The sequence below is a fragment of the Eubalaena glacialis genome, chromosome 19, assembly GCF_028564815.1.
Source record: "Eubalaena glacialis isolate mEubGla1 chromosome 19, mEubGla1.1.hap2.+ XY, whole genome shotgun sequence".
Lineage (NCBI taxonomy): Eukaryota > Metazoa > Chordata > Mammalia > Artiodactyla > Balaenidae > Eubalaena > Eubalaena glacialis.
In genome coordinates, this window is record NC_083734.1 from 6,769,324 (window position 1) to 6,790,723 (window position 21,400).

The 21,400-nt window shown below is 41.9% G+C and overlaps 1 protein-coding gene across 1 annotated transcript in view; it reads right to left on the reverse strand.

The window, feature by feature from the left end:
- DNAH9 (dynein axonemal heavy chain 9) overlaps positions 1–21,400 on the reverse strand; it is a 297,703-nt gene that overhangs the window by 224,542 nt on the left and 51,761 nt on the right. The window contains exons 15-19 of the mRNA XM_061176356.1: positions 21,110–21,245; positions 17,561–17,757; positions 17,042–17,466; positions 3,278–3,500; positions 2,509–2,675 (exon numbers count right to left, since the gene is read on the reverse strand). Coding sequence (XP_061032339.1) covers positions 2,509–2,675; positions 3,278–3,500; positions 17,042–17,466; positions 17,561–17,757; positions 21,110–21,245 — 1,148 coding nt within the window. The remainder of the gene's footprint in view (positions 1–2,508; positions 2,676–3,277; positions 3,501–17,041; positions 17,467–17,560; positions 17,758–21,109; positions 21,246–21,400) is intronic.

Sequence of the window (21,400 nt, forward strand, 5' to 3'; positions counted from 1 at the left end):
TAAGAAACAAACTCATGCGTTGACACCCATGAAGATTCCCTTCAGCAATAAATCCACGATTCTGCTCTAGTCTTGATAGTTTTCTTGACAAGAAGGGAAAAACATCAAAATTGCAGTAATGTTTGGCTTTCCACACTGCTGTGAGCAGTTCTTTTCAAAGTAGTCTCTTGCAAAGATTCATCTGCATGTTAAATTAACAGATGTGAATTTGCAAGACCCAGTTAAGGGTAGCAATATCCTCACAGCCAGCAGATAGATATCAATAAAAGTGCTAAGAAAGAAAAACCAATGCAGCTATCAAATTAAAAAACAACAAGAGCTGATCAATATACACATGTGATGTAACTAGGAAGGAGGGATACCAGATTTCCAACAGACATACAGAAACACACCAGTAAACGAGTGCTGTTCCGTTCAGGCAGTCTCAGGAGTCTTTTTGGGAAGATATTTCACCAGACAGCTTTGGAATTCCTTTTTAGAAATTGTTTAAAAAAGAGACAGATGATGTAAAGATATCAGTGTCATTACCTTTGTGGCTGTTGCCTTAGGTATGGATGGTGTTAGCACTGAGCAGAAATACCCAGCTTGATTGCCCGCCTGCCTCACCAGCTTTGGCCCTGTATGATCAGTGTTGAATTTCAGAAATTCAACTGCATGCCCAAAGGAGAATCAAAAGAATGTGCTTCAGACTCTGAAGGAATAGTCCCAAAAGAAGTTCCACAAATGTTTTGAGCAATAGATGCTTCTTTGGAACAAGGGCATAGCTCCTAAGGCACTTATTCTAAAGGGACACAGACTCATTTGGAGTTATATGCCCTGGCATGATTGCTTAAAAGAGAACCAGTTACTTCCCTTAGGGAGGCAGTCTCTACCTTGGCTGCACATTGGAGTCACCTGGGGAGCATTACAAACTACTGATGCCCGGTGTCACCCCCAGAGAGTCTGATTTAGTTGGTCTGTGGGACAGACTGGACCCCAGGTGATTTTCATGCTTTAGAGCTCCATGTTGTACATTTATCCTAAGCACAGTTTACACATCTGTCCTCCCCTGCCTCTTGACATACTCATCTAGTTCTCTCTAGCCCCAAGTATAATGCTTGGGAGACAGTAGCTGCTTAAGAAATGTTTGATGAATGAATAATAGAATAGGTAGGCCCTTACTGTGTGCCAGGTGGGGTGACCAAGTCTCAGTTTGCCTGAAATAGAGGGGCTTCCCTGGATGTATGACTTTCAGTGTTAAAACCACAACCGTCCCAATTAGCACAACACTGTAAATCAACTATACTTTAATTAAAAAAAAAAAAAAATAGACAAGGAAAATAAAACCCAAAACTGTCCCAGGTAAACCAGGATGGCTGGTTACCCTAGTGCCAGGTCCTATGCTAAAAACTTGCAAAGATTCGTTATTTAATCCTATCAACAACCTTATGAGGTGGATACTATTATTAACCCCGCTTTACAGATGAGGCAACTGAAGCAAAGAGATATTAAGTGACTGCCCTGACTTAGGCAGTGAGTAGTGAACCTGAGATTAGACACCAGTCTTGTTAAATCCAGAGTCCATGTACTTAATCATTATGTTGTCTTTCCTCCTGATAAAGCTGTGATTTATTTTTCCATTTTGTTTGTTGCTTTAGCGTGTATCTCTCAATGTCAGATTTCTGTAAGTAACCCTTGAAAATAAGAAGCTTCCTTGCTCCTTACATAGGGCATTTTTTAGTCTAGTGACTTCCAAAACTACAGAAGAGACCCAGCAGGAAGCCCAGCTAGGGAAACAGAAGCAAACCCCGGAGGTGGACTGAGGGGAGAGTGTCCACTTCAGCTGGCATATCAGCAGACACAGAACCGTCTGCTTCTCCTGGCTGGAGCCCCTGACGCCGAGGAGCAGACCAGGAGCAGACCCTGTAGATTTCTCCACCAAGGCAGTGAGCCCCTGAGAAAAGGACTTGTGTGTGTGTGTGCACATGGGCACGTGTGGATGGGTGTTGCCCATCCCACAGCTGTTTTGTTCGTGTAAAGACCCCTGACCACAAGTAGGGAGGAGCCTGAGAACTAACTAGTAAGCAGAGAAAGTACACCTTGAAGTAAATCCATCACTTCAAATCCTGCCATTAGGCTACTGAAATGCCTTCCAAAATTATTTTAAAATTCTATCAGCCACTTTTTTAAACCGAAAGAACAGGAGTCTGGGAGAATTTAGAATACTAACAGTTTAGTAAAAACCTAGTACTCTTACCACACACAATCCCTTTACAGACCTGGAGACACAGAAGCTTCTAGACTTTTTTTAAAGTATTTGTACAGCCTTTGTTCACCCCACACGGGCCGCAGCGGTGCTCTGTGAACATGAGCACCAGGTTCTAACCAATGGACCTAAACGGGAGGGAAGACTAGTAACTAGTCGTCACTTGTTGAAAGAATACGCGAACTCCACGGAGAGATCACCGTGACTTAAGATGCTGCCGTGCTTAAAGGCCGGGAAGCAGTGGTGGCAACTTGGGTGCATACCTGAAGGGGGCTTCTCTGCGGAATCGCTCCCAGAACCGCTGCTGCTCTGCCTCGAAGGCCGCGCACCTCTGGCGGAGGAGGGTCACTTCATTCGCCTGCAGGGGGGCCACCTGCTGCCTCACGGTAACAGCCATCTTTTTAACGTTGTTCCATTTCTCAGGCAGCTCCTGCAAAGGAGACCTCAGTGTGGTCAGACCCTCCCCCACAGTCCTGAGGCTGGACACACCTGGATGTCTTCATCTCTGCCCCGATGCCAGGCTCTGATGCCGTGGCATCGTTCGACCCTTCCTTGACTTGGCTCCCTGGATGCCCACTCTCCCGAGGATCACCTACTTCTGATTCAACACTATCTTTCTTGCCCTTAACTTCTAACCCAGTAACCCTTGCCCTTTTCTTCATTTTCTAAGAGTGCCTAGTTATTTCCTTTTATGCCCCACATCTCCTCTTAGACCATCATAACATTCCTCAGACCTGCTTTTTTTTCTCCGAATGAAAAATCCGGCTCTTCCCTAATTCTGGAAAAAGAACCCAAACACATCATCCACATCAGTTCTCCCATATATGTCCAGCGTTACAGTGTTTCATATTTATTGAGTTTCAAGAAAGTGGTACACATTATACATGTGTGACACATTTAGCTCCAAAGCATGGACCTTGAGTTATCACCAAGCCCTGTTTTTCATTTACTTCAACCCACCTCATCTCACTCTGAAATCCCCAAACTTTCCGTCTATCTCTTTTATTAAGAAAACATAAACTTTGCACTGACCTCCAGCTGCCTGAACAGTGTTTCCGGCAATTCTTGTCCATAGGTCTTCAGCAATTCAATAGTCTGCTTTAAAGGCTCAAACATCTCATCGGTGCTGCTCTGTCGTTCTTTAAGAGCCATAAGGTGTCCCATAATTTCAACCAATCCTTGGAAATCTCCTTTTCCGACTTTCTTGAGCAAGCCGCTCTCGCTGTTTTTAATAAATGTTTCAAGGTCGGCCAAGCTGAGCAAAACAAACAGAATGTGAGGAGCCATTCTCCTTTCACTCCTTGAAAGGAAGATTTATTTATTTCCCAAACATTAATAGCTATTATTATGGAAAACTCTCCATCCTCATGGTATTATTATGGAAAACTCTGCATATCCTGAGGGTATTATTATGGAAAACTCTCCACATCCTGATGGTAAGATATGACCCTCTTCAGAAGTGTCAAGGTCGCAAAGGACAAAGACTTAGCCCTCCATGATGGAGGGTGCATTACTGGGACAACTGGTGAAATGTGAATAAGTCTGTACTAAGTAAGTTACTACTTCCACATCAATACTAACTTCCTTGTGTTGATAACTGTACCACGGTTATCTAAGATGATATCATTTGGGAAAGTTGAGTAAAGGTAAAAGAGAATTCTTTGTACTATTTTTACAACTTTTTTTGTAAGTCTGAAATTATTTCAAAGTGAAATTATTTCAAAGTAAATATATTACAAATTATGTTGTGAATCTCAAATTATTTTTTAAAAAACTGAAAATAAATACTATGGCCTCTAAGGTCATACACACTTGGGTTTAATTTTGACACTTACTAGATGTGTAACCATGGCCAAGTCATTTAACATCTCTGAGCCTCAGTTTCCTCATCTATAAGATGGGAAAAATCATTTCTTTCTCACTGGTTATTGTGAGAGTTAAATGAGATTCATTCTTGAATTCAAAAATGTTTATTGGGCAACTATTACGAGCCCTAGCCGGCTTCCAGGTTCCGAGGATAGGATAATAAATAAGATAAACAAAGTCTCTGTCCTTATGAAACTTACACTCTAGTGGGAAAAATAAATATGACACAGATCAATGAGATAAATGGTACAGTTTCACATGGTGATGAGTGCCATGAGATAAGGGCATAGAGACTAAGGTCAGAACTATTTTATATGGAGTGGTCAGTAAAGGCCTTTCTATGGAGGTGATGTTTGAGCAGAAATGTAAACAATATGAAGGAGTGAGCCAAGAAAGAAACAGGAAAAGAGCTTTCCAGGGAGAGGGGGCAGCATGAGTAAAGGCGCTGAAGCTGCATTCAGTTTGATCCTCTTGAGGAAAAGGGGACAGTCAGAGTAGCAGAAGCAGAAGGAGAGGAGAAGGGAGCACCGAGGGAGAAGAGGCCAGAGAAACGGCCAGACACTGGGAGGCCTTATTGGCCATGATAAGAAGCTCAGATTTTATTCTAAGTGTGAGAATTCTGAGTAGGAGAAGGGCATAATTTGACCGGTTTTCAAAAAGAACTATAGATGGAGGAGAACAGATTTCAGCTGGAGGCAGTGATGATGATGGTGATGGTGACATGGGTGGGGAGACAGGAACAGAAGCCAGGGGGCATTTAGGGACTATTGTGGTTGTCTGGGTGACAGAAGATACTGGCTTTGACCCGGATGGTGGACATGAGGAGTGGTCAGATTCAAGGCAGTTTTGTATGTAGAGCCAATAAAACCCACTAATGGGTTGGGGGAGGGGTGTGAGGGAATAAAGAAATCAATAAGGACTCCTGGCAATGGGGTGAATGATGATGCCATTTAAAGAGATGGGGAAGAATTGGGGAAGACTGGGGTTTTTTGGAGGGAGAAGAGGGAAGGAGATAAGTTTTACACATGTTAGGTTTAGGGAATTCCCTGGTGGTCCAGTGGTTAGGACTTGGCACGTTCACTGCCGGGGCCCGGGTTCGATCCCTGGTCAGGGAACTAAGATCCCGAAAGCCACCTGGCCCGGTCAAAATAAATAAATAAATGTGTTAGGTTTGAGATGCCTCCCAGACACCTAACGGAGATACTTATTAGGCAGTTGAATTTAAGTCTAGAGTTCTTAAGAGACGGGGCTAAAAATATAAATTTGGTAGTTATCAGCACACAGATTATTCAAAGCGTTAGATTAAATATCACCTGGAATATGGCTGTGGCTAGAAATGAAATTCCAGGATCGAGGTTTCAGGAGTTCTAATATTTTGAGTCCTGGAGGAGATGAGCCCAGTCAAGGAGATCTTGAAGGAGGAAATCAAGAAAGTGAGGTCTCCTGAAGAAACCGTTTGGGAAGGAGGGAGTGATCAGCTGTACCAGATACTGCAGAGAGGTACAAGTAAGACGATGACTCATCATCACCATTGGATGTGGCCATATGAAAATCATCAGTGCTCTTGGCAAGACTGGTTTCAGTTGAGCAGTCTAATAAAGGCCTGACTGGAGGATAAGTTGGAGAATGTGGATTTCTGTTTCTAGCTGTATGATGTACACGATAATATGAACGACCCTTCTGCTAAGACAACAGAAATGCTTAAGCACATATTTCAAAATCATTTAAAAATGCATCACTAAGGTGGCATGAAATTAAGGAATCTCCAGAAGCTGAAAATGTAGTGAAAGCAAGAACCCTGGGAGGTAAGCAAGGTTCAAAGCTGGCTTTCACAGGATAGTTTCTATTGAACCCTGGAGATCTTGAGCTTCTACTTTGATTCTTTATGAGAACTGGGGAACAGGTGATTAAGCCTAGGGCCCACTCAAGGTGAGGAAGCTAATAGGAAGTTGCGTGTGAAGTTGCAACGCTGTTAAGGGTGAACAAGAAATAAACAGGCTGCATGGTATGGGACAGCATGGAAACTCGCCCGAATTAACCATGGCACTAGATGGTCTGCTGTAAGTTGAGGTACAAGTGGTCTGGGGTTGGAAGAGTCCCTTGATGACCGGCAGAAACAAATGAAAATCCTTTCTGGAGGAATGCAACAAGAATCCAATCCTCAAAGGATTACTCTCCAAGGAACATGATTTTATAATCAAAAGTCACAAAATACATAAGGAAAGAAGTCACCATGAGTGGGAGCCAGCAGAAACAGCTGAATTAAACCTGTGAATATTTTAGATACTGGAATTCAGGTGCAGAATATAAAATAGCAATATTTAATATGTCAAAAGACAGAAGAGTTCTTGTTTAGGTGCTTTGCTTTACTATTTCTGACCCACATACCAGGAGCAAAGGCTTTCTCTGCAGTTTCCCAGACATCTATTCGAGATTCACTAAAAAAAACAACTTCATCCTTTAAAGTATGATATATCAGTTTGCACAGAAATGCTTTCTTTAGGAATCACCCTTCAGAAGCCTAGATAAACTTTTACATTCTCAACACGTCACCATGCCTCACCCTGGCCCCAACCTGCCTTTATGTTCAAGCATAAATTCAGCATTGTCTCATAGTCAGGAATGGAGGTGATTTCAGCAGCTTTCCAAATATGCCCAGAATCTGTGATAGTGTGTGGACCTTTGTATCGAATGATGGATTCAAGAAGTGACAAAACTTATTGAAGTGGATAACATGAAGATTATGGCCTGTGATGGCATTATTTTGTGAAAAGAAACTTTTAATATGTGTTCTAGCACTGCAAAAATGATCATACCGTGCTATGTTAGCGGGCAATTCCAGTAGAAAGAAGCTAATAATTTTCCATAGGCCTTTATGTTAACTTTGATCTATGGCAAGAAGAAACAAACCATTTTTAGGCTGACAAATCAAAAGTTATCTTAAGATCATCCTCTAGTAAATGTCTTCTAAAACTTGAAAAATGAATAAATAAAAAAGAAGGAATCTGAGCAAAGAACGGGAGGGTATAAAAATGAGTAAGCAAAACTGTAAAATAACCAAATATAAGATCTAAAAATGGAAAGTATAATTAAAATTTAAAGCTCAATGAATGGATTAAACAAGAGATTTAGACAAAACTAAAAGAGAGAACTAGGCTGCTGTTTGATAAAAGTGGAGAAATTATTCAACTGCAGTGAAGAAAGACAAACAAATGAAAACTGAAAATTATTCAAATACATGGGGGATATTTAAAAGTGTATAAGTGTAACAAGTGTAATAAGAGGTCCAGAAGGAGGTAATAGAGAGAACGGGCAGGAAGCAATCTCTGAGGATATCTTGGCTGAGAATTTTCTTGAATTAATGAAAGACACCAAATATAAGATCAAGGAAGCCCAACAAATTCAAGGTGAAATTAATATAAAGAAACCCTCACATAAGTACTTCAGTATGAAACTGCAGATTACCAAAAGTGAAAAAAAATCTTAAAATTAGCTGCAGGGAAAAGATGGATTTCTATTAATAAAAAAAACCCTAAGTTGATGGCTGACGATGCAACACCAAAAATGAAGCCAGGACACAATGGAATAATATTTTCAATAGGCTTACAGAAAATATGTTATCCTAGAATTCTCTCTTCCACATATCAATTCTTTCAAGAACAAGGGCAAAATACATGCATTTGGAGAGAAAAAGAATGAGAGTTTTACCAAAAGAACCTTATTAACGGACCTTCTAATGACCACAATTCAGATAGTGAGTCTGTCATGTAGGAAGATGGAATGAGCAAAGATATTGGTAAATACGTAGATAAATTTAAATAAACAGTGAGTGTATAAATATAAAGTATGATTTGTGGAGTTTAGATAAATAGCAGAGAACAATTGAAATTACTTGGAATTATAGAATATAATTTGATGTATGAACAGTTGAGATCAAACTAAAGTCCTTGTATTGGTTGTGAAAAGAGTAACAATACTGATTAGTTTATTCCTTTTAAGAATGTTTTTTAAAATAGCTATGGTTAACTATTAGAAAAGAAGACTTAGATAGCACAACATCCAAATTAGCAGAAGGGAAAAAATGGAATAAGAAAAAGGAAAAAGAAAAGAAAATATTTTTAAAAATTCAACCCAAAAGCAGGCAAGAAAGAAATAAAAGAAAAGAAGAACAAATAGAGAGGACACAATAAAATGGTGCAAATGAATTCAAATATAGCACAATAGACATTAATGAACAAAACGCTCCAGTTAAAAGAAAGATATTAAGGTAGATAAAACATTCAGTTCTATACCAATTATAGAGATCTCTTCTAATATAAAGGCACAGAAATATTGAAAGCCAGAGGATAAAATAAGAGACACCAGGCAAATGTCATACAAAGGAAATTGGTTTTGTTATACTAATATACAACAAAACACACTTTAACACAAGAAATATAGCTAGTGATAAAAAATACTTAACGTGTGGCTAAAAGATTCAATTTTCCAGGAATATATAAAAAGTCAAACGCTGTATGCTCACATAGCATAACCTTAAAAAATATGAAACAAAAAGTGACAGAATTACAAGGAGAAATTGACACTCTACCATCAAAGTGGTAGATTTGTAACACAGTTATCTCAGTAATTGATAAATTAAGCAGACAAAAAAAAAGGCAGCGAGGTTATAGTGGATTTGAAGAAAACAAGTTTGATCAAACAGGCATGCACAGAACATTATACCCAACATTTATAGAGTACACATTCTTTTCAAATATGCACAGAACATTTATAAAAACTGACCTAATTCAACAAATTTCAGAAGCTTGTTATTACATATGCTACATTCTCTGACCACAATACAATTGTTAGAAATTAATGACAGAAATGCAACTAGAAGAACCCATGTTTTAAGATTAAAAATATATATATAAGCACATCATAATGAATGTTAAAAATATTTAGAGCTTAATTATTACTAAGACTTGTGAGATGTAGGTAAAATTGTACTTAGAAGGGAATTTATAGCTTTAAGTGTTACATTAAAAAAGACAGAGGGCTCAAGGTGAATAGCAAAGCACACATCTTAACTTAGCCAAAGGACAGAAAATAAACCCAAAGAAAATAGACGGAAATAATAAACATAAAAGAATAAATTATCAAAGTAGAAAGCAAATTATAATAAAGAGGATCAATGGGTTCATAAGACTGTTCTTTGTAAATCTCCTGGAAGATTAAGTAAAGAAGCCAGAAAGCACAATAGAAATGAATAGAAATCTAAAAAGGAACATATCCATAGATTCTGTAGAGATTAAACAGGTAAGAGCATAATATAAATTTCATGACAATAACTTGAAGATTTACATGAAATGGATACATCCCTAGAAAAATATGACTTACTAAGGAATAGAAAACCTTAATATTCCTATAAACATTAGAGAAATTACAGGTAAAAATCTTGCCACAAGCAAAATACCAAGCCAGATGTTTCAATAGGAGATTTAAACTTTCAAGGATCAGAGAATTTCAATCTTACACCAACTCTTACAGAGAATAAACAAGAAGGTTACTTCCTAACCCATTTTATGAAGCTAGCAAAACCACAGAGCAAGATCAGACAAAGATGTTATAGAAAGGAAAAACTGAAAGCCAGTTTCATCAAACACAGACACCTCAGTGCTAAATAAAATATCTGCAAACAAAATCAACCAATGAATATATTGAAAAAGACAGTATTTCATGTTGGGCTTAACTCAGTAATGCTAGGTTGGTTCAGTATTAGAAACCAAATAATATAGTCACAACTTTAACATATTGAGGGGAAAAAAACAGAATTATCTTAATGGAGTGAGAAAAAGCACTTGATAAAATGTTATATCCATTTTCGCTAAATCCTCTTAACAAATTAGGACTAGAAGGGAACTTCCTTAATCAGATAAAGAGAAGCCATAAAAAACTCACAGAGCATTATACTAAGTAGTGAAATGTTGAAAGTATCCACTTTAAGACTGGGGACAAGACAAGGATACTTACCATCACCACTTCATTCGATGCTATACTGACAGTCCTAGCCAGTGTGGTCAGATAAGAAACAGCGATAAAACGCATTTTTAAAAAAAGACTGAGGAGGAAGAAATAAAATTATCATAAATTTGTAGATGATGACCATGCACATAGCAAACCCCAGAGAGTACACAGATGAATTATTAGAATTAACAACTTATTTAGTAGAGTTGCTTGATACAAAATCGACATGCAAATGTCAATTCATTTCCATGGAAAATATGATTTTAAAATATAATTTACACTAGGAAACAAAAAATAAAATATTAAGGAATAAATCTTAAGAAAGACGTGAAAATCATTTTAAAGGAAACGATTACAAAATTTCACTGAAGGACATTAAGGAAGATAAATGGAGAGACAACATGTTCTTAGGAATACTCATTACTACAAAGATGACAATTCTCCTCAAATTGATCTATAGTCACTGCAAGTATAATCAAAATCCCAATGGATTTTTTCGTCTACAAACTGATTTTAAAATGTATGTAAAATAGTAAGGAAGGGCTGAGAATGACTGAGACATTCTTAATGAAAGTGAACAAGGTAGGGACTCGCCCTGCCAGATAGCAAGATTTACTGCAGAGCTATAGTAATTAGAACTGCATCATATTAATGCAGTGACCGACAAAGAGCTATTTAACGCGAAAGATAAAACTTGTAGGAGAGGATGTAAGAGAGTATCATCAGGATCTCAGGACAAGAAAGGATTTATTTAACAAGAGAAAAGAAGACAACACAAGGGAAAGATGGACACATTTGGCTACATAAAAATGAACTTGTCATCAAAATATACCATAAATGGAGTGGGAAGACAGGCTACAAAACGGGAGACTAAATCTGCAATATGTACAATCAGCAAAGGATTAGATATACAATATATAAGTCACTTCTAAGTATAAAAAGGGAGAAGATAAAGTCCAGCAAAAAATGGGCAAGAGCTATGAAGAAGCACAGAATAGGAAGCATAATGACTCATCCAAAAACACAAAAAGATGAGCCACTTTATTCATAGTCAGAGTAATGTAAAATGTCTATCACAGCGAGATACCACTAAGCTCCCACCAGAATGGCCAGCGGTAAACAGTTTGTCAGCAGCAAGAGGTGTTGGGGACGTGGGGCTACGGGAATCTTCACAAATGGCCGATCCACCTTGGCGAGAGTTGTCATTACGTGCACTGACCCGGCAATTCCACTCCTAGCTATACACCCTAGAGCCATGTTTGCTCATGGATACCGTGATAGCTGTATAAGAGAACGCATAGCAACCTTGTTGACATTGGTGAAACCATCTGAAACAACCATATCAACCACAGAATGGATAGATAGATTGTGGCATATTCAGATGATGGGATACCCTACAGCAGTGGAAATGAATGAACTACTGCTATATTCTCAGCGTGGATGGGTCTCAAATATAATGCTGGATAAAAGAAACAGGACAGAGGAATATATAGTATGCAACACTGTTTCATTTTTATAGCTTTAAAATGCAAATCTCAATATATGTATACCTGTGTGTGTGTTTGTGTGTGTACATATATATATATACTAAGCCATGAAGAAAAGTATGGGAAGGATTATTGCACATTTAGGGCAGGGGTGACATCTGGTAGGGAGGAAGAGGGATTTAATCAGGGAAGAGTACATAAGGGAATTTTAAAATGTAGCTAATGTTCTGCTTCTTCGCTGGATAAAGCAAATGCGAGTATTCGTTTTAATATTTTTCTCTAAATCATATGTATACTACATTTTTAAAAATTTCTTTTTTCTTAATTTATTTTACTTTATTTATTGTTGGCTGCATTGGGTCTTCATTGCTGTGGGTGGGTTTTCTCTAGTTGCGGTGCGCGGGCCTCTCATTGCGGTGGCTTCTCTTGTTGCCGAGCACCGGCTCTAGGCACGTGGGCTTCAGTAGTTGTGGCCCGTGAGCTCTAGAGCGCAGGCTCAGCAGTTGTGGTGCACGGACTTAGTTGCTCCGCGGCATGCGGGATCTTCCGGGACCAGGGCTCGAACCTGTGTCCCCTGCGTCGGCAGGCGGATTCTTAACCACTGCACCACCAGGGAAGCCCCTATGCTACATTTTATAATAAAATTTCTTGTAGAGAGAGAATGGAAGATGAAGAAGTAAAGGGATCAAGTATAGACACATCTTTTGAGGAATTTTGCTATGAAGGAGGGCACACAGAAATGATGCTGTAGCTGGAAGGACTCCTGGGACCGTGTTCCTTTCTTTTTTTTAAGATGCCAGATACGACAATATATTTGCATGCTGTGGAAAATTTATGAAAATAGATGGTGTTGTTTGTAGGGAATATTTAAGGAAGTAAGTTCTCGAGTAGATGAGAGGAAAGAGGCTGGACTTAGAAAACCAGCTTATTCACTGTAACAGGAGAGGTAGTTGAACGTATGGCTTCAAATGCAGGTAGGTTGGTAGATATGTTGGTGAAAGGTGAGTTAGTTCTCTTGTGATTGGTTCTAATTTTTCAGTGAAATGAGAGGCAAGGCTATAAGGGCAGAGAGGATATTTGAGCTTTAAGGAGAGAGGAAAAAAAGAGTCTACAGGAGTTGGGAAGAATCTATGAAAATGTTCATAAAAATATTTATGTTCATAAATTTAATGTGAGATTGGTCAGAAGACTGGTTTGTTTTTCCTTCATCAAGGATGAATTGCTCAGGTGCAGGTGTGGGGCACTGAGTTTAAACAGTCAGGGTTTTACGAGGTGGGAACGGGAATGGGGAGCAAGGGTGATAAACACTGAGCTATCCCAATAAAGCATCGGGACCAATGGATTGGAAATCCTGATGGGTCTGAAGAACTTTGCATGGCACCGTTGCCAAGTAAGAGAGCTGGAAAGATACCAAGTGGTGGTCAGAGAATGGAACGCTTTAACCTGAGATTTTGAAGGGGAAGCAAGTACTTGCTCATCTTTCCTTCCACTCCACTGAGGGCACAACATGGAATTAGGTAGCAGAGGTATGACGGAAGGAAAGGGCAATGGAGAGAGAGGTCAAGAAAATGAGAGGCAGGTATAATGAAGGCTCCATGTGGATGCTGAGTCACTGAGGATGATTATCAGCAGAAGGATGGGAAAGGGAGACTGAGCCAGATGACATGACCTGCAACGAAGGGGAGGAATGGCTAAGGGCTTGGCAGGTGACTGTGGCAGGGACAAGTGGCAGGTTGTACTGTCTGATAGAATTCACTCCAGTGGAGCCGGAGATTTTGAGGGAGGACCAGGTGGAATGGTCTGGAAGCAGCAATGAAGAGCAAGAATATCTCATCTACCTCTAGGCCCAGTGGTAAGAGGGATATAGGAGAAAAATCAGCTCTACTTGGGAGGGCTACAGGGAAGCAGTATCCTCAGGAGAGAGCTGGATTTCAGTTAGAGCAAAAAAAGGATGAGAGAAGACGAAGGGACAGTGGACTTTGCTGATGCAAGATCCTGAGGTCCAGGGGAAGAGCACAGGGGAGGGCTTTGCAAGGGCAAGGGTGGGACTGAGTAAGATCAGGGCATAAGGAGTTGAATGGGGATGAGAGTTAAGATGATGCTATGGACTGAATGTCTGTGTCTCCCAAAAATTCATATGTTGAAGCCCCAACTCCCCAGTTGTGATGGTATTTGGAGCTGAGGCCTTTGGGGAGGTAATTAGGGTTAGATGAGGTCATCAGGGTGGGGCCCCCATGAGCGATTAGTGGCCTTATAAGAAGAGGAAGAGGGAGATCTCTCTTTTTCTCTCTGTGCACAGGAACTGAGTAAAGGCCATGTGAGGACACAGTGAGAAGACGGCTGTCTGCAAGCTAGGAGGAGAGCTCTCACCAGGAATCAAATTGACTGGCATCTTGATCTTAGACCTCTTAGCCTCTTGAATTGTGAGAAATAAATTTGTGTTGTTCAGGCCACTCAGTCAGTGGTATTTTGTTATGGCAGCTACAAGGATCCTAATACCAACTCCAATGCCTATGGGTGGGTAGGGGGGTACGCCACACCACCAAGTAATTCTCCAACACCAACTGCTTGTCCTACAACTTGACTCAGTCCTGACACTATTTACCTGGAGATTCCACAGGTTAAGGGCTCAGTCCTACAAGACTGCCTCACCCCCTTCAGACCCAAACACTAGTCCAGGTTGTCACCTTGCCTCTGACTGACCAGCTATAGGACAGAGGTTCCAATGACCTCCTCCTTGCATTTGATTAATTTGCTGGAGTGGCTCATGGAACTCAGAGAACCTGTTTACTCATTAGATTACTGGTTTATTATAAAAGGATATAACTCAGGAGCAGCCAGATGGAAGAGATGCACAGGGCAAGGTATGGGAAAGGATGTGGAGCTTCTATACCCTCTCTGAATGCACCACTCCTCCGAATCTCCACGCATTCACAAACTGGGAGCTCTTGAAACCCTACCTTTTTGGTTTTTATGGAGACTTTATTAAACAGGTATGATTGATTATACCATCAGCCGTTGGAGACTGATTCAATCCCCAGCCTCTCTCTCCTCCCTGGAGTTCTGGGGAGACTGAAAGTTTCAACCTCTAATCACATGGTTGGTTCTCCTGACAACCACCTCCCATCCATAGGTGAGGTCCAAAAGTTACCATTAACATAACAAAAGATACCTTTATGGCTCTCACCACTTAGGAAATACAAGGGTTATAGGCGCTTTTGCCAGAAACAGGGATGAAGACCAAATACTGGGTTGGCCAAAAAGTTCATTCGGGTTTTCCCATGCATCGTATGGAAAAACCCGAATGAACTTTTTGGCCAATCCAATATATATATCTTATTACAAATCGCAGTATCACAGCAGTCCAAGCTGAATAAGACAGATGATAACGAAGGATTGGATTTCTGACAGTAAATGAAGTATTTATGTAAGGCAAGGTGGGATTAATCCTGACACCTACTAAGAGAAGGTGGAAATCACAGAATTACAAGGCACATAGTAGACACTCAATAATAAATATTTTTTATTGTTCTTATTATTTCTTTTTTTATCTAATCTTTGAGAACACAATGAGACATTCTCCCAAAGTGTAGCAAAGTAGTCAGTTTATGGATCACCAACTATTAAAACTGGAAGGCACCTTACAGGAATCCAGTCAAACTGTCTTCTTTCAGAGACAAGGAAACGGGTTCAAGGAGGACTCAGGCCTTCTCAGTGCTCTATCATGTGTTTTCCTGTTAAAACAACTGTTACATCCTGTGAAGCCTCACCTGGTAGGGACACATGGAAGCCGCTGTCACTATGCCCTGTATCAACCCTGTGTTTCTGATGCTCTGACATTTGGGGCCTTGTCGGCCCTGGAGGGATTGACCCTCCCAGGGTTAGCCAGTTCCTAGAGATAGTAAACACCCTGCTTTTGACTGTGCCTTTCACATGCAAGCCAATCAATCCAAAGTCCATATCCCCAACCACCTCCTCCATCTGGCTCTCATTCTCCAGGCCACAGTTCACCTGCCCTATAATCCCACAGCCAGGTACCAGACAACAAAAGACAGCCCCTACACCCCAGAGCCTGTTCAAATTATTTTAAATACTAGCCAATCCTAAACCTGCTCCTAAACCTGGAGAAGAATGTCTTGCCCATTCTTCTCCATGGAAGCCATAATAAAAGCTCTTGCGCATGTTTCCCCTCACTCCCTCTGCTTCCTGATTAATACTGGTGCCCCCCATTTGGCCCTGCATGGTGTGCTGTGCCCCCCTCCTCTTGGGATCTATGAGTCTAACAAACTATCTTTTCAATAGCAGTCATCTCCTGATCTGTTGGCCTTGCCATACCTAAATAATAATAACATCTGCATCTGAAACATGTCCCCATGTCCTTGGTCACCAGACCTGCTAATGGAGAGGGACCACAGAGCACAGAGCTGTCCCCTCAACAATACTCCATTCAGGGGCATCACTGCCACCTCCCCAACTGCCACCATTGCTTCCCTTTCTTGTCTCTCAAGTGTGGGAAACTGGCTGCTGCTTCTTAAACAACACTTGGAAAGCCCTGTTTGAAACATCCCCAAATGATTTCCTGCGGGTTTTCTAGAGTGGAGAACCATCACCTTTGCAAAGTCTCAGAATCTGTTTGTAAATAGATGCATTCTCGACTTGGCTGTCTCCCGTCCACATCACTGAGCAGCAAGCAAGACCAGCACCAAACTCTGGGGAGGGCTCCCCTGCAGCATCAGCTAATGCACCAAAGACTGACCACTGAACAGAGGGACATGGCACTCCATACGATTCTGTGGGGAGGGGCTGGGAGCTGAGATTCTGCCTGTGGCAGACCTGTGAGGACAAGGCTAAGGTGAAGTGACTGGGAGACTATTAACCAACTTGATTATTTATCTAGAGGTTGGTGCTCTGGCTTAGACAGCCTGGTGCTGGGCTGGGTGGTCTAGGTCTATGGTGGAACAGACAGAGTTTCAGATCCAATCTGTCACACAGCTAGAGTGGCACTGGCAGGCATCAGGGGTGTGTAGATTTAGGGGCTTCCGTGCTTCACAGCTGGATAATCTGAGACAAGGAGTAAGTGGGAGAAATAAAATCTAAGAGGCCCATTAGACCCCCTCTGCTTCTCAGGCTTAAAGAGATTTCACAGTCAGAGCTGTGAAGGGAGGTTAGATCTGCTATTATTGTCTCTAACATTATTTACCACTTACTGAGTGCCTTTCGCACACTGGGCACCAAATGGAAAACGAACCAGAAAGAGGCCAGGCCTGATGAACAAATGAGAGGGCAGGACTAACGTTACTGCTGGTGTCCAAAAGCCTGGAACCTCCAAGCAGCTGTTTTAATTTTTAATTTAACCAAGAACCTATGGAGGAAAATGTGAAGAAGATTAAAACCATGGTGTTCCTGACAGCCCGGGAAGCTAGCAGGACCGTGTTACCTGTGAGTGACGTAGTCCACAAGGTGCTGTTTGAACATGAGGCTCCACTTCTTAATTATATTCAGCAGAGACGTTTTAAAGGGCCGCACATCAATCTTCATCCAGCTGTCAAACACCTGGATGGGCTCCAGCCTGCACACGTCTTCATGGAGCTTTTCGTAGCAGTCGATCTGCGCTTTGAACTGATGGAGCAGGGGCGGGTTCTCTGGAATGCCGTCCTCAGCATGGGCTTCCATCTCCTCTGCTGTGGGCATGTGCCCATATAGCAGAAACTGGCCCAGAGCCTCCTTCCGGTCCTCCACGTAGAGGTAGGAATACTGGCTGAGGGTGCTCCGATAGCCGCAGCAGAGGGTCATCATGCCCCGCATCCGCCCCATCAGCTCATCCCGCATGCCTGCCAGATCAGGCATGGCCTCCAAGTCAACCTAGGGGAGCAAGACAAAAGCAGGCGGGTGACACCAGCACTTCACAGGGGGCTCCAGATCTGATGGGAGGGCAGGATGCTTGCAGATCCAGTACCTGATAGTGGGGAGAGCCGTTTTGAGGGGAAAGCCGTGGAACCAAGGACGATATCCTAAAAATGCTGGTGATGAGACCCTCAACAATGTCGTAGAAGCCACCCTTCACTCCAGGCTCCAGAGACGGACAGAAAACTAATTCTGGGATGGCTAAGCTCAGCTGTGCTTCAAATATCGGGGTGAGTCCTGCCTTACATTCTGAAAAACAAGGAAAACAGAAGAGAATGGGTAACGTAGGCAAAATGCAATACTGTTTTAAAAGCACTCAGAGCATTTCTTTCCTTTAATGAGCTGTTTGGGTATAAGAAAATGGAAATGTAAAATTTGCTAACACCCCAGAAAAGGTGAGGGTGGTGGTCCTGCAGTGTTTATTGAGAGGGGAACCACTGACATTTGGAACAGGCTAATTCTTGTGCAGGGCTATCCTGGGCATTGCAGGACATTTACTCTCCTTGTCCTCAGAGAGCACGTCCTAGTGACTGATCAACCCAAGCCAGTCCCCTTCCACATCCCCAAACACCTCCTGGGAGGCAGTACAGCCTCTCATTGAGAAGAGGTTGATTTCGCAAAGCCAGTTTCTTGGAAGCAGCTGATTTCTTCCTGTGCACAAACCAGGCCATTCCCCATTGGCAGCCACTAGGGGAACAAGGGTGTGCTTGTCCAAGGTCGTGTAGGCATGAAAAAAAAGTCACAATCCTATCCCTTTTGCTCCTTTTCTGTAAAAACAGAACTTATTTTAATTCTGTAGTCCTGTAGTGATAAGATTTTTAAAAACAGTATAAATGATTAACAAACCCCTGATTACTTGCTAGACTAACCTGCCTTGTTAAATTTAAATCAAAATATAATATGGAACAAGATGTTCCAAGTACAAGATAAATGCTTAGACTCTTATTAATAACCACTTATTTTCATATATTTTTTTGATTGTAAAAGTATTTAGGAGACTGCTGCGTGCTGGACATCACGGGCAGTGGAGACTACTCATGGAAATCCATTATCCCTTCGTCCCTGGAAATAGAGGTATTAAGTGGGCGGGCTTGCAGTTACGTGTGGCAACGTGATTCCCTCACCAGTGGGATGTGGGAAGAGGTGCCACTTCTGGGCTGCGATCCACGAGGCAGCAGGGGGCCTCCTCTGTGCTCTCTTTGCCCTCCCACAGGCTGGAGCCGGGATGCAGCAGTGACCCGGCTCAACCATGGAAATGAAGACCAGGCCCTAGAAAGTGGTGGAACCACAGGACGGAAGGAACTTGCAACTAACCTGGAGTGCTCGCTTTGGACTAGAACCCGGGGGACAGACTTCCATATCCTTTAAGCCACATTATTGATGGAGTTCTTTTTACCACTGCTTAGCCATTCTCCCTAACTAAAAAACTGTGGGACCCTCAAAGATATGTAAGACGAAGGCTTTGCCTTCAAAACTGTAAGGATGATAAATCTGCATTACTGGACTCAGGAGTGTCCCATCCAGTGCATATTGAACTTAAGGAAGTGCAAGTTTACCAATATCACAGTAACTATACTATTATTATGGAGTAATTTTTTAAAAAATCAGTAAAATTATGCTTTGCATATGTACTTATGATATATTCTGCATTCCTACATGCATTAGGTACTTACAATTTAATAGGTTGGGTTGCATATAGTTTAAAGGATTTAAAAGACTTTCAAGAACATGTTACTATAAGAGATTTTGCCCTACGTGCCGACATAAGAACCGAATCCCTATGTTAGATGCAATGGCAACATAATTACTGTACAAGTCGGATGGTCCTGGCGGTTCCATGCCCCTGGTACAAGCAAATCGCTTTAAGAGTTGAGAAGAGGAAGAGTGCTTCTGGATAGAGTGGGTAGCATTTAACCCAGGCAGGGTGTGGATTCTGAGAGATGGCTGGGACGCCAGCCCAAGCCATGGGAATGGTATTGGTTTGACCAAACACGAGAAGTGGAAATGGTAAGGTGGACCAGGGGAATAAAGTTGTCCACCTGGGCTATGGCAAAGGGTCATGGTGATTTTCCTCTTAAAGGCCACTCTCTTTAGGCTTCTTCACCTTGCCTTGGTAACCAGCGCCTTTTAATTTTATCTATAGCTCCTCTGCTCAGGCAGCCACTAGGTCCAGCTCCTGCCCATTCTATTTTGTGAAGAAAATGTGTTCCCTTTCCCCCCATTTCCATGGAGGGAAGGTGACTTTGGCTACCATCCCCTGTCCCCATCCTCTTGCTCCCACACTCTCCTCTTCGTGAGAGGAGGACAAGTGACACATCGGACAGCCCAGATCAGGAGAGCTGGATAGACACTGGCCTAGGGTGAGTCCTTTATGCAGTGCCTGCACTCAAGTGTGGCTGGGGCATCTTCCTAGATCTTCTAGAGGAGGGCTGAGTGACGGGACCCCCAACCTCCCATATCAGAGGAGGTTTGGTTAGTTCACTAAGATGAGCACCGTTGGCGCTGGTCCCTAGGAACCAGTTTTCCAGTCTCGGTGCCTGTGTTCGATGCCCCAGGTTCTAGAAGGTGACCTCCCGCCTGTTGACTATGCCAGAGCCCATTTCCTGCTTCTGTATCTCCTTGATTTGGAGCACCTTGCACCATGAAAGCAAAGACCTTGCCTCTGACCTCAGTCACTCCACCTACCAGGACCATGGGGTGGGGGTGAGGGTGGGTGTGCCCATCTGAGCTACACCCAGCGCTGGCCTTGCTCCTCTCTGCATTGTCAACCTCTTGCATGGGCTGGATACCTGGACATGGGTCTCAGCCCACCTATTTTAACTCTGCATTTGATTTCTTTCCTTGGGTTGGGCTCAACGGACTAAGCTCTTATCTCACCTTCATCCTCACCTCATCCTTCACCCTCGCTGAGCTCCTCACAATCTACCAGAATGTGAAAGGTGTAACTCAACTTTATTCCTGAACTCTTCTGCCCTTTCCATCCCATCCCTTACTAACCAAGGTTAGCCTTTACTATACAATCTTTGACTCTGTGTATGGACCATAAATTCAAAGCCCTTGGCTATCTTTTAACAGCTTCAAAGAATGCCCATTGCCTCCTTGACATTCCTTTTCCTTCTAAAAGCTACCTCATCCCCAGCTTCTTGTCTGACTCTTTTTACAAAGAAAAACTTGATTCTTCCATGTAAGCTGGCTACTACAACCTCCCTGTGTTCTCAAAAGGCCACAGAGATACAGTACATTCAGCCTGAAGGCAGGGAATGTCCCCTCCCACTGCCGTGAGTCAAGTCCAGGTGGAGCTGCTCCAGCTTACTCACTCCTCCTCACTGGAGCTTCATTTAGACTGAATTGGCTTTTGTATTTTTACTTTTGCTATGGGCTTCACTATCTTAAAGCCTGATTTATCATCTGAGTTTTGAAGAGAGAGAAGTCTTTTATCGTTGAACAATTTAGAAACGCAATGCCTTTGTTATAATTCACAAAATGTTCACAACGCTTTGGGAAAAGTCACAGAGCACTCAATTGCACTTCACTGTAACTCAATAGATGCTATTACTGTTACCTTCCCAGTAATAAACCACATCCATAAGCCAGTAAATACCAGTATTTTCCAGGAGATACTTGAGGGAGCACTCAATGGCAAGAAAGAATCCATCCACCAACATATCATCAACGTAGTTAACATAAGTCTTCCAAATACTGGAGGTTGGGTCTGCTGAGAAAAGACCCAGGTTTTCCTACAAAATAAAGAAGAATGGATATAAACCATGTTTAATAATATGGGAGGACTGGTCTTATTATCATTAATGGGAATGAAAAGAACACATGGAGAAAAACTGCACTGTTATGAAGAATTTTCTATTACAGGCAGACCTTGGAGATACTGTGGGTT